Source organism: Perca flavescens, chromosome 4 (assembly GCF_004354835.1).
Source record: "Perca flavescens isolate YP-PL-M2 chromosome 4, PFLA_1.0, whole genome shotgun sequence".
Taxonomy (NCBI): domain Eukaryota; kingdom Metazoa; phylum Chordata; class Actinopteri; order Perciformes; family Percidae; genus Perca; species Perca flavescens.
This window is the reverse complement of record NC_041334.1, coordinates 24,612,836-24,633,477: the sequence shown is the minus strand read 5'-3', so window position 1 is coordinate 24,633,477 and position 20,642 is coordinate 24,612,836. Positions and strand designations below refer to the sequence as shown.

Genomic DNA, 20,642 nt, shown 5'->3' with positions numbered 1-20,642 from the left:
AGTAATTCAGCATTAACTGACTTGTAGTTTCTGATCAGGTTCTTAAATTGAAATAGCATGAGTGAGAGATCATAGCACCTTTTTTTTTGTATGTGTCCCTGAGATATTACAAGGAAAACAATGTTTTTTTCCTTCTCCTGCATCCTGGGAACTTCTGAATGGACGTCTTTTGATTTAAACCCAACAGATTGTTTTTTTAAAGGTGAGTTCTTCATGGCAAGAAAAAAAAAATCTATATTCTTAGAAACTGTTTCTTTACATACTTGTTTTTTTTTGGCTGTGTTATTTGTGCTTCAAAGGTCTTGTGGGTGCATGTGGAATATCAGTGCTGTACAATTTGATGAGAGTTTACCATTTCATTCAAACATGCAGGTGAGTTTATTCTATAAAAAGAGGAGAAAATATATCGTTATTTTATACGCAGTCTTTTTCATTTTCTATTTTCCCCTTCACACAGTGATTCCGAGACTGAAATTGAAAGCAAACTGAGGACATCCTCACTTGGAATTCTGAGAGGGAACTGGACAACAGCTCTCCAGTTCTGGACCCTGACGGTCCTCCTGTCTCTGGTAAACTCGAGGGTTTCCTCTCTGATAGTGCTGGAGTTTTCTCTCAGAGCTGTTTCTGTCTGGGCATCAGCAGGACTGGTGAGTTTCTCATCAATCAATAGCAGATAGCACATTGATTTAGACTTGTTTTACGTCTATACTGAAAGTGGGTATACTTTCAGTGTTAAACGTATAGATCTTTCGAACACTGACCTGACCTATTTTTATCCACACATCCTTCAATCTGTCTGAACCCAGGATGCCAATGGCAGAGGCTTAGACCTACTCCTGATCCAGTGCCAGTTTCCCCTGGGTTGCGCCCTCAGCTGTACTCTTGACTTCCTCCATAAGGGGGCTCCACACAGCTCCCTCAGCTTGTTTCTGGCAGCTGCTCTCAGCTGGGCACTGGCAAGTGTTGGCCACAATCTGTGGAGCCATGTGGCCAGACTTTATCCACTACATAGCAGAGAGCGTTACTGTGGGAAGTGCATCACCCTCCTGGCCTCTGGACACACCATACTGGCTTCACTGCAAAGAGCGGTTGTCTTGGCCTTTGCTCTAGCAACTGTGGCTTACACCAGTACGATTTATGACCAATTCCTGTCCCAGAAGGATGCTCTAAAGTTTTGGATTCCACTGACACTCTGCTACACCATGTTGGTGGTCTACATTCAAGGTGATTGTCAACTATTTGGGGAATGAAATGGTCCTTTTTAAATGAGATTAGATAACCTGAATAACTAGTTTGATCACCCATATACAGAGGTGGAAAAAGTACTAAAATATTGTACTCAAGTAAAAGTACCAATACTTTGATGAAATATTACTCAAGTACAAGTGAAATTACCTATCTGAAAAATTACTCAAGTAAAAGTAATAAGTAGTTCATTTAAAATGTACTTTAAGTAAACGTTACATAGTAACATTAAAAGAAACTGTAAAACGGGGCAGGGGGATTTAGCCAGTGTCCTACATATGTTGTCCTACGGGTTGCTAGTGCTAGACAAAAATTAGCAATGCCACGAAACATGTTGTTTTGCTAATTCGCAATTTGCTAGTAGTCATGAAAACTTTATTTGAAGTACCAATGCACAAATACTTACCAAAACATGCTTCCGCAGATTAGATGTGGAGTTACTGAATCATCTTTGGCAGGCACATCTGACATTGCATGATGATACTATCGGCCAACGTGGCCAAGGATTTTCGTCGTTTTGGGCAGCAGAATTCAATGTTTCAGCTAGCATTTCTACTGAAACAGTCTCTGAATTGCCATCGCTCGCCTAATCCACCTCCATCTCGTTCTCAATCTCCTACAGAAAGACCTGGCGCCTGGTAGGCAGCCTAGATGCTGATCACATGTTTGTCACTGTAGTGGTTCCGGGCGCGATTTTTTTCTTCCTTTCGGTTTTCACTTGTCAAAGTTTTTTTTTTTTTTTTTTTACTCAGTAACAATGGGATTTATAATATAGTGAAATACAATACTTCACTCAAAACGTAATCAAATACATTTTAATTACCAATTTGAAAAATACAAAATATCCACCGGATTTCACTCTTTTCAGCCGGACGTCCGGTTACCTTCCTCTTTCTTTGCGTTGTCGTTCTAAACTTCGGTGGATTTATGAGGACTATGGTTAACTGCTCCTCAGATCTCTGCAGGGTCAATCTGAGTTTTCTGTTGCACGACTTAAACAACTTTTAAACGTACACGTTATACCAAAACAAGTTCCTTCCCAAGGCTATTTTGCAGTGGCACCATGGCTTTTCCTGGTCCTTAGCGCCGCCCATGACGATTGTGATTGGTTTAAAGAAATGCCAATAAACCACAAGCACATTTTTCTCCTATCCTGGAATGCTGTGTGGTAACACTAACACTAAAAATAAAAAGCAGGCCATAGGTGATGCACCTAAGAATGGGAACAATAGGGATGGCCTCTAGCTCACCCAATAAGAGCGTTCGCCCCATGTTTGCTGAGTCCTGCAGCGGCGCATCTTTTAGCATTACTGGGTCACTTTTTGTTTTTCATTTTGCAAAGATAATCAGCAGCAGCAGCCTGGCAAAGATGTCCTGCTGCACACTGTCTTGCTGCGAATGGGAGCTTTACTGTTGCTCATGCTGACGGTGGGCGACTGGTCTGATGTCCTCAATGTCCTCATCACTTTCCCTGGCGAAGCAGTCTGCCTGCTGCCCTCTCGGGACCTGCTGGAAGCCGCGATAAAGGTCTGTGTGAATCATCTATTCCACTCACAGTGATATGACAATTGCATTTAAGCTGCAATTTCTACAACATGACTATTTTTGTATTTAGTATAAAACTGTTACTTGTTAGTAATGTTGAGATATGTGAAAATTACATTTAATTGTCATGCTTCATTTTAGGAAGAAGAAGACACAAGCTTGAGAAAATATGAACAGCGCTCCAGTTACAAAACAATGAAAACATCCTCAGCTGACCGCTGATGTTGAACCCAAAATCTACGTCAAATACCAGAGACTACCTCAAATGTCAAGATGTGATGATAAAACAATAAAAGGATTATTGTGGCCACACTTGTTGACATACATTTTGGGCTTTATTTTTTTTAAACAGAAGGAAAGAATGAGGAGTATGTTTCGATGCTTCATGTAATAGAAGACAAAAGATGAAAAGGGATTGTCAAGCGTTTTATAAAATATATTGTATTGGAGATTATGTTTTTTTGTAGTAACACAGCATAATTATACCAAGCCCAATTTAATAAAGTCATGATGAGTAGAATACAGATGAGCAGAGAGCTGATAAAAAGGTACACAGTGTAAACAGACCCCCACCAGGAGAGAATGAAAGCTTGTCAAAAAATGCATTTTAAAATATATAAAAACAATCTTCAATGGCATAAAGTATTTAATTATACATTGCTGTAATTGAGATGCTTTTATGCACTGTTTACACATTAATTCTACTTTTGCTATACAACAGCTACACATTTTTGAAGAGGTATTCTTTGGCAAACACTTCCTTCATGAATAACACTCAAAATGCATTAATACCAGCAATAACAGAGAACAGAGAGAGCAGCTGGGGGGCTCCGTACCAGTGGCCAATTGACAATAATTAAAGTGGCTATATGTAAATTTCAGTATGTCAATTCTAGTGGCCGCTTTGGACAAAAGCGGTAGTGTTTTTACCACACCTGTCGTAAAGATCTTTTCTTTACAATGCTGTATTACCCACTGTAAATTACTGAGTAAGCGTTACCGGGAGCTCATATAGTTGCAATAAATATTTTGCTCATTAATTTACAATAAGATAATAAGTTACAGATGCATCGTTGCATTTCAAGTTTGCCGTTGTTATAGACGTTAAAAGTCTCCTTTAGTGTCTTATCTAAACGCGCTTTATCTAACTGCGCTTGGTCGGGACTATTGGCGTCACTTTTGACACAGTTAGGTCGTGGGTGGGCTTACGTTTCCATGACACGTGGGACAACAACAGGACGGTTGGGTTTAGGAAAAGAAGAACGGGACGGTTGGGTTTAGGAAACGTGACACACGGGACACGATCCCTGCTGTCCTGTGTTGTTTGACCCATCCACCACCCCAACCAACCTCCCTATGCGGATTTCGGGCTTTCATACTACTTGCTACCGTAGTCGCTCTTAGCGCTACGTCATCTTCAAACGCAGTGTAGCTGCTACTCTCCCTGGTGCGTTCTATACACACGCTGAAGGGCGCTTTTTGGGTCATTTCGGACGCTGACAGCCACTGCTCAAAAGTCCGTATTTTACGAGTTCGGAGTGAGAATGGGTTGATCTATTATAAATGATGTAATCCTGTGACTTTAGATGGAGCTTTGTAAAGTTTGAAAAAAATTATGATGTCATAGTGATGTCATTAGGGGTATCTCAGCTTGTGCTTGAGATTTAAATTGTTTTAACAAAAAGCCTACATTACAAACTGGAGGTGTAGAGTTTTCGAACGTCTGAAGCCGAATGACGTCACACCCGAGTTGACTGGCTGGGGGGACTCTAGCCAGGTTAGCCATTGTTAGCAATATCAGTTGATAACAATGCATTATGCTGTACGTAGCACATACAAACATTGTTGCGACATATCTATAGATATAAGATAGACAGTACTGTGCGTACGACTGATTAATGAGACACAAATAAGACAGAAGTGCTAATAAACAGTATATTCATACAGCTTTCACAACTGTTGATGCTCCGAGAAGCCATGTTGGATTGTGATGTCGGTTGCTGAGGTTCTTCCGACTTTCCGAGTCAGAAATCCAACTTCAGGGTGTGTTTGAGTTGACATTTTCGACTGGGAACTTGGAAATTCCGACTTCCCAGTTCAACTGAAACACACCATTATAAAAGACATTATCCAGTTGCATTATGGGAAGTGTAGGATTCAGTTTTTTTGGAGCTAAACCCATACTAGGGACTAAAAAGTCAGAATATCTCAGCCTCTGTCTCTCACATTTCCCCCAACTTCAGCTGAAGTACTCCTAAAGCAGTCTAATCCTACTCCTACTTGAGGTATTTGGTGAAAGGAACAGTATTTATCCCTGAGAAGTTTTTCCACCCCTGCAGATGTTTGCAGTTAAGAAATCAAAATCAACTGTATTTGTGAACATGCATTTGTCATTGTTTTTGCTATCTACTGTGTTTCTTCCTGTTCCTTTCCCTTCATTCTACGTAGTTCCATTGTTTTCCTGCTCACTTAAGAACATAAAAACTGAGAATTAAAGTAAAAAATGATATTGCGATGTTGGTGAGTGAATTGAAAAGTCATTCTGTAGAACCAGTGAAGAGGTTCAGAGGGTTTAATGAGGATTTTGGGTGTTTGGGGAGGGATTGTGTCATCAGTAGGCATGCTCCCTCATGCAATCGTGACATCACTACAGCATTCCTTTCCACAGAGCTGGAACAACAGAGACCCCCATCACTCTCCTCATCTCCGTCTTGTTAACCCTCTCTCACACAGCCATGCCTCACTCTTCTTTCACACTGACCCACATTGATCAGTTTTATTCAACACTTAGTTACTCTCTCCATCCTGCCTTTTGACTGCAGCAGGGGAGTAGACCTTAAAAAGTTTGGCTCTGGAAACTAACCACAATATTTGTGGCTCAGCAGACCTGATATTGCTTAGACTCACTCTGGTGGAGAGCAGCAAACACAACAAAGCAGCTTTTTCATAGCTCTCACACACATCACTCACTGCCCCCTCTCTCCTAATACACCAATATCTCCTCTTGCACAATGCACTGATTCATCGCACTGTAATGCAACGGCTCCTTTAAGGCTGCTTTCAACCACAAAAGCTCCATCAGGAGAGCCTGATCACTACATATTATCAGACATCGGTGGGGCACAAATGGAAGCAATGCCATGTGACACTGATAGTGAGTCAAGGCTAAAGTGATATAATGTAGTGGGGGAAGGGAAGAAGGAAAGAGGGAGAAGAAAAAGGAGGCAGACTCAATGAGGGAGGTAGGGAAAATAAAGCTGACAGAACAATAAGGCAGAGCTGCACAGGAGGGAGGGAGAGAGAGAGAGAGAGAGAGAGAGAGAGAGAGAGAGACAGTTTAAGATAGAGAGTTGCTGGAAAAGGCAGGTACAGTCACATCCTGCTGGCATGCAAAAAGATGAAGGGTGGGAGGACAGAAGGCTGTGTGTCTATTAAGGGCGAAACCTTATGAATTACTTTATAATACTACTGTATATTGCTTTTGTGAAACGTCTGACTCTGCTTTTGGTTAGATTGCCCAACTGTTGCATGACTTTCTTTGTGTGTCTACGTGCATGCATGCCAGTGTGTGTGTGTGTGTGTGTGTGTGTGCCTGCCAAGTTTTCATAGTGGATGAATGTGTCATGTTTTTTACTGCACTTTGCCAGAGATTAACTGTTCACCTTTTACGGTCAAGAGGGAGGTGGTATTGTCATTCAGCCAGAGAAGGAGGAGGGGTCGACGAACGAGAGAGTCGGGAGGGAGGTACAGAAGGAAAAGGAGTGGCCTTCTGCTGATAGTCGCCCTCTCTACCGGAGTAAAGTCTTCTCTCAGTGGCAGCTTACAGGAGGGAAAACCAACCAGAAGTTTTGAGATACAGAGCAGGGAAGGAGAAAAAAAGAAAAGAAAGAGCTGTCCTCAAACCGAATTTTCTCCCAGGTATGTAATGGCAGCTCACAGCCAGAGTTTAAAGGAAACAGATGATTCAGATTTGTGCTTTCTGCCTCAAAAACCATTCATTATGGGTAATGAGAGCTGTGAGTGTGAGTTTACCTCTCTAAAGTGAGCGTAAGCTCTCCCACAAAGTTGACTGAGAGGGTGTGTACACTTAGATTCAATATTAGTGAGATGATAGAAGTAAAATGTCATGTTCACTATTAGTATGTTTATTCATACACTCCAGGGTTGCTCAAAAAGATCAAGTAAGGTGTTGAGTCTGTGATGTGTTTCTGTTTCTATAGGACTATAAAACATTAAATGTTGCAGGCAGTCTTGAGTGTAGATAATAATTGTTCTGTCCTCTTGTTAGGCTGTACGTGGGTTTTATACAGTCATGGCATCAGCAGCTCCACCAAAAAGGATGGTGTCTTCTGTCTTCATCACTCTTGCGTCTCCTCACCAAGCCACTGTGACACAGCAGCAGCCTGTCCTCCAAGCTCACAGTGCCCCGGCCAGAGACAAGCAGCACACTGCTGTACGAGTCAGCCCAAGTGACAACATCCCCGCCTTCAGACATAAGAAAGAGGACCACTCACAGTCTGAGTCCTATGGCAGTGTAGACAGCAAAGACTGGACTCGTACGGCCCGAACTTCAGACCCTCAGAGCCCAAAACCTGCCCAACCTGGACCCAGCAGAGGAACGCTGCAAGAAGATTACATAGGTGCTGCAGGTATTCATGACAATAATCCATTTTTCATCTTGGATTCAAGCAAAATGGGGAAAACTGAAATATATTCAGAAATTGACCCTACATGTAATTGATGCCATCAGGGCATGGCTGACATGTATTATATGTTTTGGACCTGTCCTTCCATAAGTTTGTTTTAGAAGTCTTATTTTTAATCACTTGTTGAGGTAGTTTCTCAAACTATAGGCTATATGAGTGCTGCTCTTTTTAGGGCCCTCCCCAGACAAAAATGAGATTTTATTACTTTCCTGACCTGCATGCAGAAAAGTTGTCACTTTAGTTTGACTATGAGGAGACATAACTTTCAAGGCTTCTATTTCGCCACTTCTTTTATATAATTTCTCATCATCATTATTATTTTATTATTTTCTTTGTTTTTCTAATGTAATCCTTTTAAATGTTTTGGGGTGGTGGCATCTGTATGTTTATGTATGCACATGTATGCACATTTATGCAAATGTATGCATGTATATATATATATATATATATATATATATATATAGATTTGGGTTTCATATTAATCCTATTCTGAATTTCAGGAAATGTCAGTGCTTAATTGAAACTTAAATAAAAAGCATCTGTGTTAAGTTGCTGAAAGGTGACTTGAAATAATTGTTCTTGCCAAACAGAGTTCTTCCCTTCTCCTCCTCCTCCTCCTCCTGCTGCTGCACTGCCTTCATCTGTGGGAACATCGCTCTTTGAAGAATCAGCACTTCCACCACCTCCTCCAGCCCAGTCGCCTCTCTGCCACCCTATGACCCCCGGCCGGCGGCCAGTTTACAACAGACAGGTATGCAGACTTCTGTCACGTTAGCATCACTCAAATGTTCATGCACTATTTTTACACACTTGATCCCAATTTTCCTCAAAGAATTTCACCAGAAGTAGACAAATCATTTTTTTTTTCCCACAGTGAAGGTTTACAACTTCCACAGCTTTTACAGATACTGTATTATGTTGCAGCTGTTGTAAAGTATGAACTGCAAAACACATTATGAAGGCAAAAACAGCTGTCTTTTAGATTTGACTGAATGTTCAAAAAAAAAAAAGTCCTTCACAATCAGAGCACTTTCCAATCTATAGCTTTACAAGAAACTTTTAGTTCTAATCATTACAGCCCCATCTCTTTGCTGAAACAATAACAGTGCTAATCAGGAAATTGGGCGGAGTTACAGCATGAGGTCTAATAATACTTTCCCTTTCTTTACTATGTACCTATGTATGTTTTTCTACAGTGTGTACCTATACAATGTATTTCATGTTTTACTGTTTGTGTTTTCATTATTTTGGTTAAGGGATTTAATGAAAATTATCTGTATACCCCAAAGTAGGGCTGGGCGATATGGAGAAAATCAAAATCAAGATATTTTTGACCAATATCTCGATATCGATACCGCAACGATATTGTAGTGTTGACTATTGGTGCTTTCGCAACATATTTACACAATGAGATTTTTTATGAATAATCAGTAATGTGGATGTAATGACTAAGTGGGTAAAGGCAAATAATAGAACAGTTACAACAGTCTGGTAAGTTCAGAAAATGACATCACTTTACTGTAATGCAGCCTTTAAAACTAGGAAAAGACAACACTTATGCCATATCACGATATCCAAAATCTAGGACAATATCACGATATCGATATAATATCGATATATTGCCCAGCTCTACCCCAAAGCTTTTATTTACATGTATGTAAAAGTTTCAAATTTAGTTCCTTTAGTTCAAAATCAAGCATTTGCTAAATTATGAGACCAAACGCAAATGTTGACCTTGTCAAACATTTTAAAGCAGGTGTCTTCAACATTTTTTAGGCCAAGGACCCTTAGCTGATAGAGATGACGCAGGGAGTCCCTACTACATATATTGCATAAAATTGAGTTGCATATTAAACTGGGCCTACAATAACGTGAAGGGCTTAAGCCTGTGAGTTCCGGTGACATGGCGGCAGCTTGAATGAGCTCCCTCAGGAGACCTCCCGAAAATATTTAATGAAACTGAAATAACCTACTAAAGAGTGAAAATGTTCGTCGTTATAAAATAAGGAATGAATCTTCGTTCGGGTGGCGCAGTGATGGACCTTGATGAACTTCAATCTAAGCAGAAAACGAAGAAAAAAAAATCTGCAAAAGATGCAAACAGCATGGTGGACAAACGTGAGATACAGCAATTGTTTGGTGAGCTAAAAGACTCTTTAACCAAAGAATTTAAAGAATTGCGAGTTGATTTGAAAGAGTTTCGCCAAGACACTGAACGAGATATTAAAACAATAATGCAGCAAACAGCAGACCTACGCAAAAATCTGGAGTTGACTGAAAATAGAGTGGATCAGCTGGAAGCCAGAGTAAGCAGTCTAGATGACTCGGGAATTAATAACCAGAAAAAGACAGACGTGATAATGTCTCGGGTTGATGAATTAACTGAACAAATGGATTATTTGGAAAATAAATCCAGACAGAACAACGTCTGTATCTATAACGTGGCTGAGGAAAGCGAAGGCCCAGACATGACGGCCTTCCTTAGAAAGCTGATTAAAGACGCCCTTGGAGTTCCAGGAGATGTTAACATTGTGAGAGCGCATCGCATTTCTAAAGAGCGACAAGACTCTGCACGACCTATTATTGTCACCTTTTTGGATTATGACACAAAAAGAAGAGTCCTGCAAGCAGCCTGGAGCAAGAAAGAGGTGAAGTTTAAGGACACAAGGTTTTTCCTCGATCATGATTTTACGTATAAAGTAAGACAACAGAGATCAATGTACAAATCTGTCAGAGAGCAACTGAAGATCCAGGGCATTAAGATACATATTCTGGCACCAGCAAAGTTGAAATTGTTCAATAACGACGGAACAACTACGATGTTTCCCAACCCTACAACTGCAATGAAGAAACTGGAGGAGAAAGGCTTATACAAAGCAGGCAGAGGAAGATGCTTGTCAAGCATGTGGATTAATATATTGGAGACGGCCTTCTTTGTTTATTTTTTTTCTTTTCTTTTCTTTTCTTTTCTCGCTCTCGCTCTCTTTTTTTTTTTTTTTTTTTTTTTTTGTCCACCCCTCTCTGTAACTACATAATGAGACTTTGAAAAGGCCCATTAAGAGGTAGTTTAACATAATGGACAACAGCAAAGATGAACACTTGTTGGGACAACAGGGACATGATTAATGGTCCGAAACTCCACTGCACAGACCGCAGAGAGAAAAAGGTATGAGGTGTAAACTTGAGGTATAAAGGTACTAATGTGAATTACGTGGAAATACAATTGAAGATTATTAAGTTATGGTTATGGTATGATTTTATGTTTTATAACTTTTTTTAAGTTTAGAGTATTTGATATGGTTTTGAAGTTAGCAGGGTTTTACAGGAGAGGGAGGGAAGGGTGGGGGAGGGAAGGGGAGAGGGAGGGGAAAGGGAGAGATCGAGGGGGATAAGGGGAAAGTAAAAATACCTCACCATTTGTATAAGTTAGATTTTCTAAAGTATAATTGATTATTGATTGTAGTTTATTTTATTTGAGAGGAAGGGAATGGGGGTGAGGGACAAGGGGTAGAAACAGTTAAAATATGGAAAACTTTGATAGAATTATGAGCAATGAAATAGATAAGATATATTGAGTTCTTATATACTAATTTTGTAGGAAATATGGATTAAGTAGGTATAAAGTTAGAAATGAAGGGGGGGGGGCTATCTATTACAAGCTGATAAAATAGGGTATGTACATGCTTACATTGTTGGCTGACACCCTGATCTTAAAGATGTTCATAACAACAGTCACCTTGAGATATCACCCTGTCGTGGGGTGGTACAGATGGAACCTAATTTTTCTGTGTTGGTTTTTCTTATTTTTCACACAAACATATACACGTTTTCAAACCTCAAAATACATATAAGTGCGTAAATGTAGGCACATATACACACACACATACACTTGCACACATATACACGTTTTCAAACCTCAAAATACATATAAGTGCGTAAATGTAGGCACATATACACACACACATACACTTGCACACCCCTATATCTGCCTTTACTATGATGTAAAAGTAAACCAGTTTTATATACTTAGATTAAAACAAAGAATAATTTTCTTCAAGGTTTATAGAATGTTTATCTTAAGGATTTGTAGTAAACAAAATGCAACAGAGAAAATCTTTGGTAGTCAGCCCATAGACCTATCAGATGTTTCATGTGCACTTTAAAGATAATATCTTTGAATGTTAATGGGATAAATAATGTCATAAAAAGAAAAAAAATTATGTTAGAGATGGAGAAAGATAAAGCGGATATAATCTATTTGCAAGAAACTCACTTGGAAAAACAGGAACATGAGAAATTAAAGAAAATAACAAAAAGCCAGGTTTATTATAGCTCTTATAACTCAAAGCAAAGAGGAGTAGCCATAATAATTAAATCTCATGTAGGTTTTTAGATAGAAGATTGTTTTACAGATAAAGAAGGGAGATATGTCTTAATGGTTGGTAAAATAGAAGGAATGGATTTTTCTCTTCTGAATATTTATTATCCACCTGATATTGGTCCTGAACTTATGATACAATTGATAGATTTATTAGTTACAAAGACAAAGGGAGTTGTGATAATGGCAGGGGATTTAAACTTGGTGATGAATTCAAAATTAGATTCATCAAGCACTAAGTTACACAGAGCAGAGAAAAATGCCAGTGTATTGAGGAAAGCATAATGGGGCTCATAGATATATCGAGAGTTACATCCAGATAAAAAAGAATATACTTGCTACTCTGGGAGACATTCAGTTTATAACAGGCTTGATTATTTTTTTATGTATAAAAATAATGTAACATTAGTTAAAACATGTAATATTAGTTCAATAAACATATCAGATCATGCAGCCATCTCCCTGATAATAACATTACAGTCTAGTAAGGGCAAGTCCCTGTGGAGATTAAACAACTCACTTCTGCTAGAAACGGAGTTTATAAAAAAATTAAAACAGAATTAAAAGTTTATTTGGAAATAAATGATACAGAAGAAATAGACCCAATTACATTATGGGAAGGAGCCAAAGCTGTAATGAGAGGACATATCATTTCGTATTCTTCAGCCAGGATAAAGGCAAGACGAGCACAACAGAAACAGTTAATGGAGGACATAAAAGCAATAGAGAATAGACATAGTAAGACAAATAGTAACAAAGACAAGTTAGAACTAAAGGAAAAATGAATAAAATTAGAAAAAATACGTATATTTGAGATTGAAAAGCTAATGAGGTTTACAAAGCAAGAAAGTTATGATAGCGGGTCAAAGTCCTTAAAAATACTGGCTTACAAACTCAAGAATCAAATGAAGAAAGTACATATAACAAAATTAAAGACGGAACAAGCTGAAATAATAACTGATAAGGATCAGATTGCGGAAGAATTTGCTAGTTATTATGAAAAATTGTATAGGACAGAGGTAAGCGTAGATAGAGAAGATATTCAGGCTTATTTGAGAAATCTTGAGCTACCAAAGTAACACAAGAAAATAATGCAATGTTAACAAAACCAATAACAATACAAGAGGTATACAAGCAAATACAGGGATTGAAAAATGGAAAATCTCCAGGTGATGACGGTTTTACAAATTAATTTTATAAAGTTTTTAATGATCAAGTAAGTCCTTAAGAAAGAAAATGGGTGCCAACATGGGCATCATCTATAGTAATACTTACTGTATATATAAAGAAGGGAAAGATGCCACAAAATTTGCATCATATAGACTTATATCATTACTTAATACAGATCATAAAATAATATCAGCAATATTAGCTAATAGGTTAAAAAAGGTAATGACAGATATAATTACTCCTGATCAATGTGATTTTATTCCAGGAAGGGTTTTGGCAGATAATATCATAAGAACATTGGATATAATTGATTATGCACAAAAAAAGAATAAAGATTTTCTTTTGATGACATTGGATGCTGAAAAAGCCTTTGATTTAGTTAGCTGGCCTTTTATGTTTGAGGCAATAAAGAGTTTTGGTATGAATGAAATATTTTGCCAATGGCTGCAAGCACTTTATATTAAACCGATTTCAATAGTTAAAACAAATGGTCTGTCAAGGAGATTTGCTATTCAAAGAGGAACAAGACAAGGAGATCCTCTCTCACCACTCCTCTTCGCAATGTATATTGAGGTGCTGGCAATTGCCATAAGACAAAACACAGATATTAAAGGGATAAAGATACAGAAATACATAAATTAGGGTTATATGCAGATGATATAATGATTTACTTAACATCACCTGATCTTTCAATGCAACACTTAATGCATGTGATTGATCAATATAGCACAGTTTCAGGATATAGAATAAATGAAAATAAATGTGAATCTATAACTATTGGAATACAGATGAAACAATCTTTCAAAAATTGTTATAAATTTAAATGGGACACAGAGCTTGTAAAATATTTAGGTATTTACATAGGCACAAATTTGGAAGAATTATATAAAAACAATTATTATACTCTAGAAAGAAAGATAAGACAGGATTTAAACAGGTGGAAACTAATACCAGACGGAATATATAGTAGAGTGGAGACAGTCAAAATGATGGTACTCCCACAAATTCTTTTCCTATTTCAAGCATTACCACTTAGGCTACCAGAAACGTATACATGGAATAAAATGATTTTTTTTGGAATAATAGAAAACACAGAGTTAAATTTAAACTATTAACTCAACAGAAAGAGGGAGGAGGGTTGGGTGCTCCAAATATACAAAATTATTATTATGCAACACAAATTTTAACAATAATGAAGTGGATGAAATGTGATACAGAGGTAAAATGGATAAATATAGAGAGAGAGTTAACAGCAGGGTTAATTGGAAAATTGCCCTTTTTAAGAAAAAAAAACACAAAAACAACAACCACAAGTATTTTGTATTTAGAATACCATAATGAATTGGAGGCAACTGTGCAAACGATTAAAAATACAAAGTGAGAATGTTCAACTTCGAGAAATGATTCATGACCCAGATTTTATACCTAATAGAACAGATAGGATCTTACAAGGGTGGGCTAGTAAGGGATTCATTTCATATTCACAATGTTTTACTAAAAATACAATGGACACATATGAAGCCCTGGTTTCTAGATATGGCTTGGAGCAAAAACATTTTTTTAAATATTTACAGGTAAGGAGTTACATTAAACAATATTCAGAAGAGAAAATGGGAAATGAATTACTACAATATTTGGCAGAAAATAAAAATAAAGGCACAGGAAAACTTTCAGATGTTTATAAAATATTGCAAAAACTAACAAATATGGAGAGTAAAGCAAAAGAAAAATGGGAAAAAGAATTATCCATAAATATTTCAGGCGAGGCTTGGAGAGACTCCTTAAAAGATAATTTTAAAATAACTCAGTAAAAACATTGGAGAGAATTTGCTTGGAAAATAAGTCAGAGATTTTTTATTACACCTCATCATGGAAAAAATGTCTCCAGCAGCAGGAGCTGGTTGATGGAGAGAATGCGGGGAAAATAAATCAAATCATACGCATATATATTCTTTACATGTCCAGTAATAAAGAGCTTTTGGGAAGCGGTAGAAAAGGCCATGAAAGAAATTATAGATATTAAAGAATCCCTGACGTTAGAAAATTGTTTAGGTATTAACATACAATGTAAGATAAAAGCGAAGGATCTAAATATTTTTAATATGCTACGTCTTACTGCACTGAAACAACTGACAAGGACATGGAAACAACCAAAAGCACCAGAATTATATCTATGGTATAACACAATAGAACAAGTATTAGAAATGGAAAAGCTCACTTTCATAGCTAGTAATAGCTTAGAAAAGTGGAATAAAATATATCCCAAACACATATTAGATAAAATAACGAAGTATTTCAATGGCTTGATATAGGTTGTAGTGCATCCACATGCACACGCACGCACACGCACACACATACATATACAAGAGCATACACAAGCACACACGCACGTACACACATTCACATAACGTCTTTTTTTTTTCTTTTTTTTTTATTATATTGTTTCTTGTTTTGTTTTTCTAGTTTTCTTTCTTTCTTTATGGGTTTCTTTTTGTGTTATTAAATAATATAAGACTGTAAAAAATTGAAGGGCAAAAGGAAAAAATATGTAACAACATGTGATTGGATATGAAAAGCACTACAATAAAGTAATAAAAAAAAAATAACGTGAAGTTTTAATGTTAAAATGTGGCACATTGGATCCTTAAGCTTAACTGTATGTAGAAGGCAACCTTATGGCTACCTTATAGGCCAGTAAGCCTATCATCAATGTTGTGTACATTTAAAAAAAAATTGTCTTTACTAATAATATGTTGGATTCATGTTAATGTATATTTTCAGACAAAAACCATTGATCAGTAATTTGGTGGCCCCCCTGCAACATTTCTGAGGATCCACTAAGGATCCCGGATCCCCTGTTGAATATCTCGGGTTTAAAGTTTAGTTTTACATTAACAATGTGATTTACATTTAAGGTGGAAACAAGCACACCATCTAGTGGGTTAAAACAAGATGAACAGTCCCATGGGATCCATAAAAATGGCCAAGACACGAGCAGGGAGAGTAAAGGTAACATGATCTCTATTTACACATGTACTGCTCAGGTTTCAAACTGCTCCACTTTGACAATACACATATTATTATAACCGTCTTTGACTTTTGACCTTCTTTGTGTACGATGCAGAGGTGTGTGGCTTCTGTCGGAAACCCGTGGCTCTTTCTGAACCTGCAATAGAGGCCTTAAACAGGACATACCATGATGGTTGCTTCCAGTGTAGATCTTGTCACATTCCCCTGGCTGGTAAACAGTACTACAACAAGGCAGGAATCCCACTATGCGAAGACTGCTACCAGGTAGATCAAAGTCAATACTACAAAGCATCCACTACAGGATGTTATTAAAGCTGAACATATAAATGCAAATCTTTCTAAAAGGACCATACCAATATTTTTGCATGCTCATTTACTTCGAATCAGGTATGCTTTACATTAATAATGCTAACTGTTATCCAAAGACTGCTTTAATGGTTTACATTTTTGAATTTTGGTTTCCCCACACCTTCCAGTTAGCCGTTGGTTTTGCTTACTTTTAAGACAGCGTGCAAATCAACTTGCACAGACTTGAAATCCATCTATCAATGTTATGTTATCATTTCTCGGTGTGGTTGCAACTGGAGATTGAATTCCAGTCGGACTGTAATGTAAAAATGATGTTCATTGTGAGGGTTTACCATTATCTCTGTCCAGCCAATGGTTTGCTTGGAGAGTGGGTTGACCAGAACTCAAAAATGTAAACACTCCGCTGTGTTTTGGAAAATGACCAGCAGGCATACACTTGAGGTATAAGTGGTTTGTAGCAAATGGGTTAAACAGTGGAAAATGTTGGTATCATCTTTAATTACAGAAATATATTCTATTCACCATTTATCTCTGTCTCTTAGGCCAGTCTGGAACTTTGCTGGGCATGTGGGGAGGTTATCACAGATCATGTTATCCGTGCACTGGAGCGAGCGTACCACCTTTCTTGTTTCAACTGTGCAACATGTAAACAGCAAATTGGAGAGCAAGCTTTTGCTCAGGGAGAAGTTGGAGAAGTGTATTGCCTCCAGGACTATTACAGGTATGGGAGTTAAAAATGAAAGCAAGCACTGCATAAAAAACACCCTTTACACAATTCACCAGAGGTTTTCCCATTCTCATGAACGTGTTAGTATGATATCCTTATGCCCACCAATTTGTATGATATCCTACCGAATTAGGCAATCGCCAACTGCTCACATGACGACAGGTCACATGCCAGTTATGTTTAGCGGTCTTTACAGTTAAATTTAGCCAACTTAAGGTTACTGGAAGCTGGCTACAGAGCACTGTGAGCAGTCGGTCGTTTCAGAATCTGTTGCTAGTTGAGTTTAGCCAAGAAAAGGTGACTTTGAGCCGGGTACAGGGCACCGCGAGGGGACGGTCCTTTCAGGGGCCGTGGCAGTTGAGTTTAGCTGACAAAAAGTGAGTGTCATGTGGCAACAACAGTTAAGTTTAGGCACCAAAATGACTAAAAAAAAAAAAAAAAAAAGATTGTTGTTTTAATTAAAACACTCCTGGGAAACAAACACGCATTGAAAGCCCTGGGTTTTATGAACCAGCCATCCATCCTGACCTTCTCCCTCTGCGGTCCAGAGCGTTCTTATACAGCAGCAGTCAATATGCTGCATATACTAACTATGACTAAATACGTGGAATACATTTGAATTACAGTGCTTTACTTTCAATAGCTATATGTATGAATGGTTCATGAGAACAGCCTGAAATAATACATCAAAAAATTGCTTTTAAAGTTGTTCTAATGCATTATTTCACCTATTTCAACTCACTCTGTTTGAAAGGTGCTATAATAAAGTTGCCTTGCCTTGTCTAATATTTTTTTTCCTCCTGAAACGTTGTCCATAAAGGAAGTATGCTCCAAAGTGTAATGCCTGCAACCAGCTAATCATTCCAAAAGAAGATGGTACTGACAGCTATAATGTTAAATGCTTGGGACGCTCCTACCATGAGAACTGCTACAGGTGTGAGGTAGGCGTTCTGCAAGCAAACAGAGTGTACTGTATGGACACACTGACAAGTTTGCAAACACAAATTAATCTCAACCAATTGATAAGTCTTTCTTATTATCTGCAGGTCTGTGTCATCCAGCTCTCTCCTGAACCAAATGAGCGTGGCTGCTATCCTTTGGAAGGGAAGATGCTTTGCAAATCTTGCCATCTGAACCTGGTTTCTGGCCAGCACTAACACTGGCCTTACAGCCCGGGATAAACTGCAACATTTTTTTTTCTTTTTTACAATATATCATGCTTTCTGAAGATTCTCTTTTTCTTCTTTTATACTTGATAATTTTGCACTCAAACTACAAAATGCACCAAATATATTTATGCAATAGCCTTTATAAAAACATACTGCAAGCATTAATTTTTTGTAAACATCAATCAGTATACTGTTTCTCACATTTACCCTTATACATACACACATATATATATATATATATATATATATATAGTTTTACTTTTTATTAAAAAAAACATTTATATAAAAGTAAACTAATATATTTTATCTTGAGGCACGCTCCAACATAGTCTATATCCACAACGTTCAACTTACGGGATTGCTATGTTGCCGATGGAAATTCGGCCAGATTTCACTCATTTAAGCTGGATATCCGTTGCCTTGGGCTTTCTATGAGTTGGCATTTGAAACTCCGGTCGATTTATGAGGACTATGGTTAATGTTTTCTCAGATCTCTGCAAGGTAAATCCAGACAGCTAGCTAGACTATCTGTCCAGTCAGAGTTTTCTGTTGCACGACTAAAACAACTTTTGAACATACACCAAACATACAACAAAACTTTTGTTCCACCAAAACAAGTTCCTTCCCGAGGCTATTTTGCAGCGGCACCATTGCTTCGTACAGTGCTTAGTACCACCCATGACAATAGTTTAAAGAAATGTCAATAAACCAGAGCATGTTTTTTCTCCCATCCCGGAATGCTGCGTGGACTAGCCAGACCCTCCTCCGCAGAACTGTGGAGGAAGGTCTGGCAATGCGAGACTAGCTCCAACATAACGTGTTAAATTACACACACAATATCAATTCTGTAGCCTAGTATTAATTCTAAGTTTTAAAATGTGAAAAACAAATTACAATTTAGCTCACAATTGTTTAACTGTAAATTAAACTAAATAATGATTATAATAATATATTATAAAGTAATGTGTAAGAGCACACTAGCACATCCTTAAGTACTCTTTATGGACCAAAACTAGAAGGTGCTTTAGATGTGTTTGCATTCACATTTCTAAACACATAAAGATCTTCACTGGACCACAGGGCCAATGTTGTCTTTTTTGCCTCAACAATAGAAATATTCACATTGATTACAATATTGAAGTCTCATACAGATCCCAGCTGAATTATTTTATTATTTATGTTGTGTATCTCAAATGACATGTTTGTGGAATTATATTTCTTTGTATCAAAACATAAAAAAAAAAAAGTAATTTTGGCATTTACGTATTTATTCATCACACTTTGATTTTACTCTGTAAATATTGCAATGGTGGTTTGCCCGTCGCTTATCTTTTCTGGTCTTTAAAGTGAGATAATTTAACTTTTGAAAGAAATGAAAAGTTCAATTTATACAAAATAATGCTGTGAAACATTACTGAGTCTGTTTGCTTACGTTCTGAGTCTTCTCTACTTGTGATGACGGTTAACATTTACCATTATCCTACAATTGTTACTTGTGGCGACAGTGGCTGTTGTTCAGCAAAAAACTTACAGTCTCACATTAAGTGGTCCAAAAGACCACCTCTTTAATTGAAGGAGGGAAAAAGCTCAGGCAGTTTAAACAATAATTGATTAATTAAAAATATGAATTATTAAGTATTGTCATCAGTGCACAATGTTTGCGCAAAACAAAGACTTGCTGCAAGATGAGCATTTCATTTTGAGGTATATTGTTTAGTATAGGCCTATATAAGCTTTGTCTAAGAAAACAAATGTATCTGAATTTACATTTACAAACACTGTGCGGCACAGTCTGTGCCTGATGTGGAGTTAAATCTGACACCCCTGCTCATTGAGCAAAAAACATGGCCTACCTGTGTAACTGGTGGATACAAGATTTTTTAAATAGGGAAGCCAAAGATCCAAGGACTGAGTGTTGAATAAAGGTGGGAACCTATTTTGGGGAGCTTTTCTGACCAGCTTTGATATATCCATACAAAGACAGTAATACGAACGACTTGTGGGCCAAACAATGAATTGCCACAAATTTTAAGGTGGTATGTTACCTGGGATGGCCAATCAGATTGGTTCTTTTTAGATAGGCTTAAACAGTGAGTCTATTGATCACTTTTGACCATCGATTTTGAAATCATTTTTCAAGCTAAAATGACAAACATTTACTGTATTTCAGCTTCTTGGGTGTGAATTGCTGCTTACTTCTCTACATCATAAACGGAATAACTCTGGTTTCAGCCTTATATATATGTCAATGGTTTCAGCCTCTATCAGACAAGGAAGCAGGTCGAAGGCGTCATTTTTGGGGTTTGGAAATTTGTGATGCACATTATTCACTATGTTCTGACATTTTATGGATTTAACAAATA

The 20,642-nt window shown here is 37.6% G+C and overlaps 2 protein-coding genes across 2 annotated transcripts; both read left to right on the top strand.

Moving 5' to 3' along the window:
- Positions 1–57: 57 nt before the first annotated feature.
- Positions 58–3,110, top strand: LOC114553719 (transmembrane protein 82). Its single transcript, XM_028575059.1, has 6 exons — positions 58–61; positions 300–372; positions 458–647; positions 807–1,224; positions 2,588–2,772; positions 2,932–3,110. Exons 1-6 carry the CDS (start codon positions 58–60, stop codon positions 3,010–3,012), a joined length of 951 nt encoding a protein of 316 aa, XP_028430860.1. The 3' UTR covers positions 3,013–3,110.
- Positions 3,111–6,105: 2,995 nt separating this feature from the next.
- fblim1 (filamin binding LIM protein 1) lies at positions 6,106–18,492 on the top strand. Its single transcript, XM_028575286.1, has 9 exons — positions 6,106–6,156; positions 6,467–6,708; positions 7,079–7,439; positions 8,087–8,247; positions 15,960–16,053; positions 16,169–16,338; positions 16,926–17,104; positions 17,931–18,051; positions 18,157–18,492. The coding sequence occupies exons 3-9, from the start codon at positions 7,103–7,105 to the stop codon at positions 18,265–18,267; spliced, it is 1,173 nt and encodes a 390-aa protein (XP_028431087.1). The 5' UTR covers positions 6,106–6,156; positions 6,467–6,708; positions 7,079–7,102; the 3' UTR covers positions 18,268–18,492.
- The last annotated feature ends 2,150 nt before the right edge of the window (positions 18,493–20,642 follow it).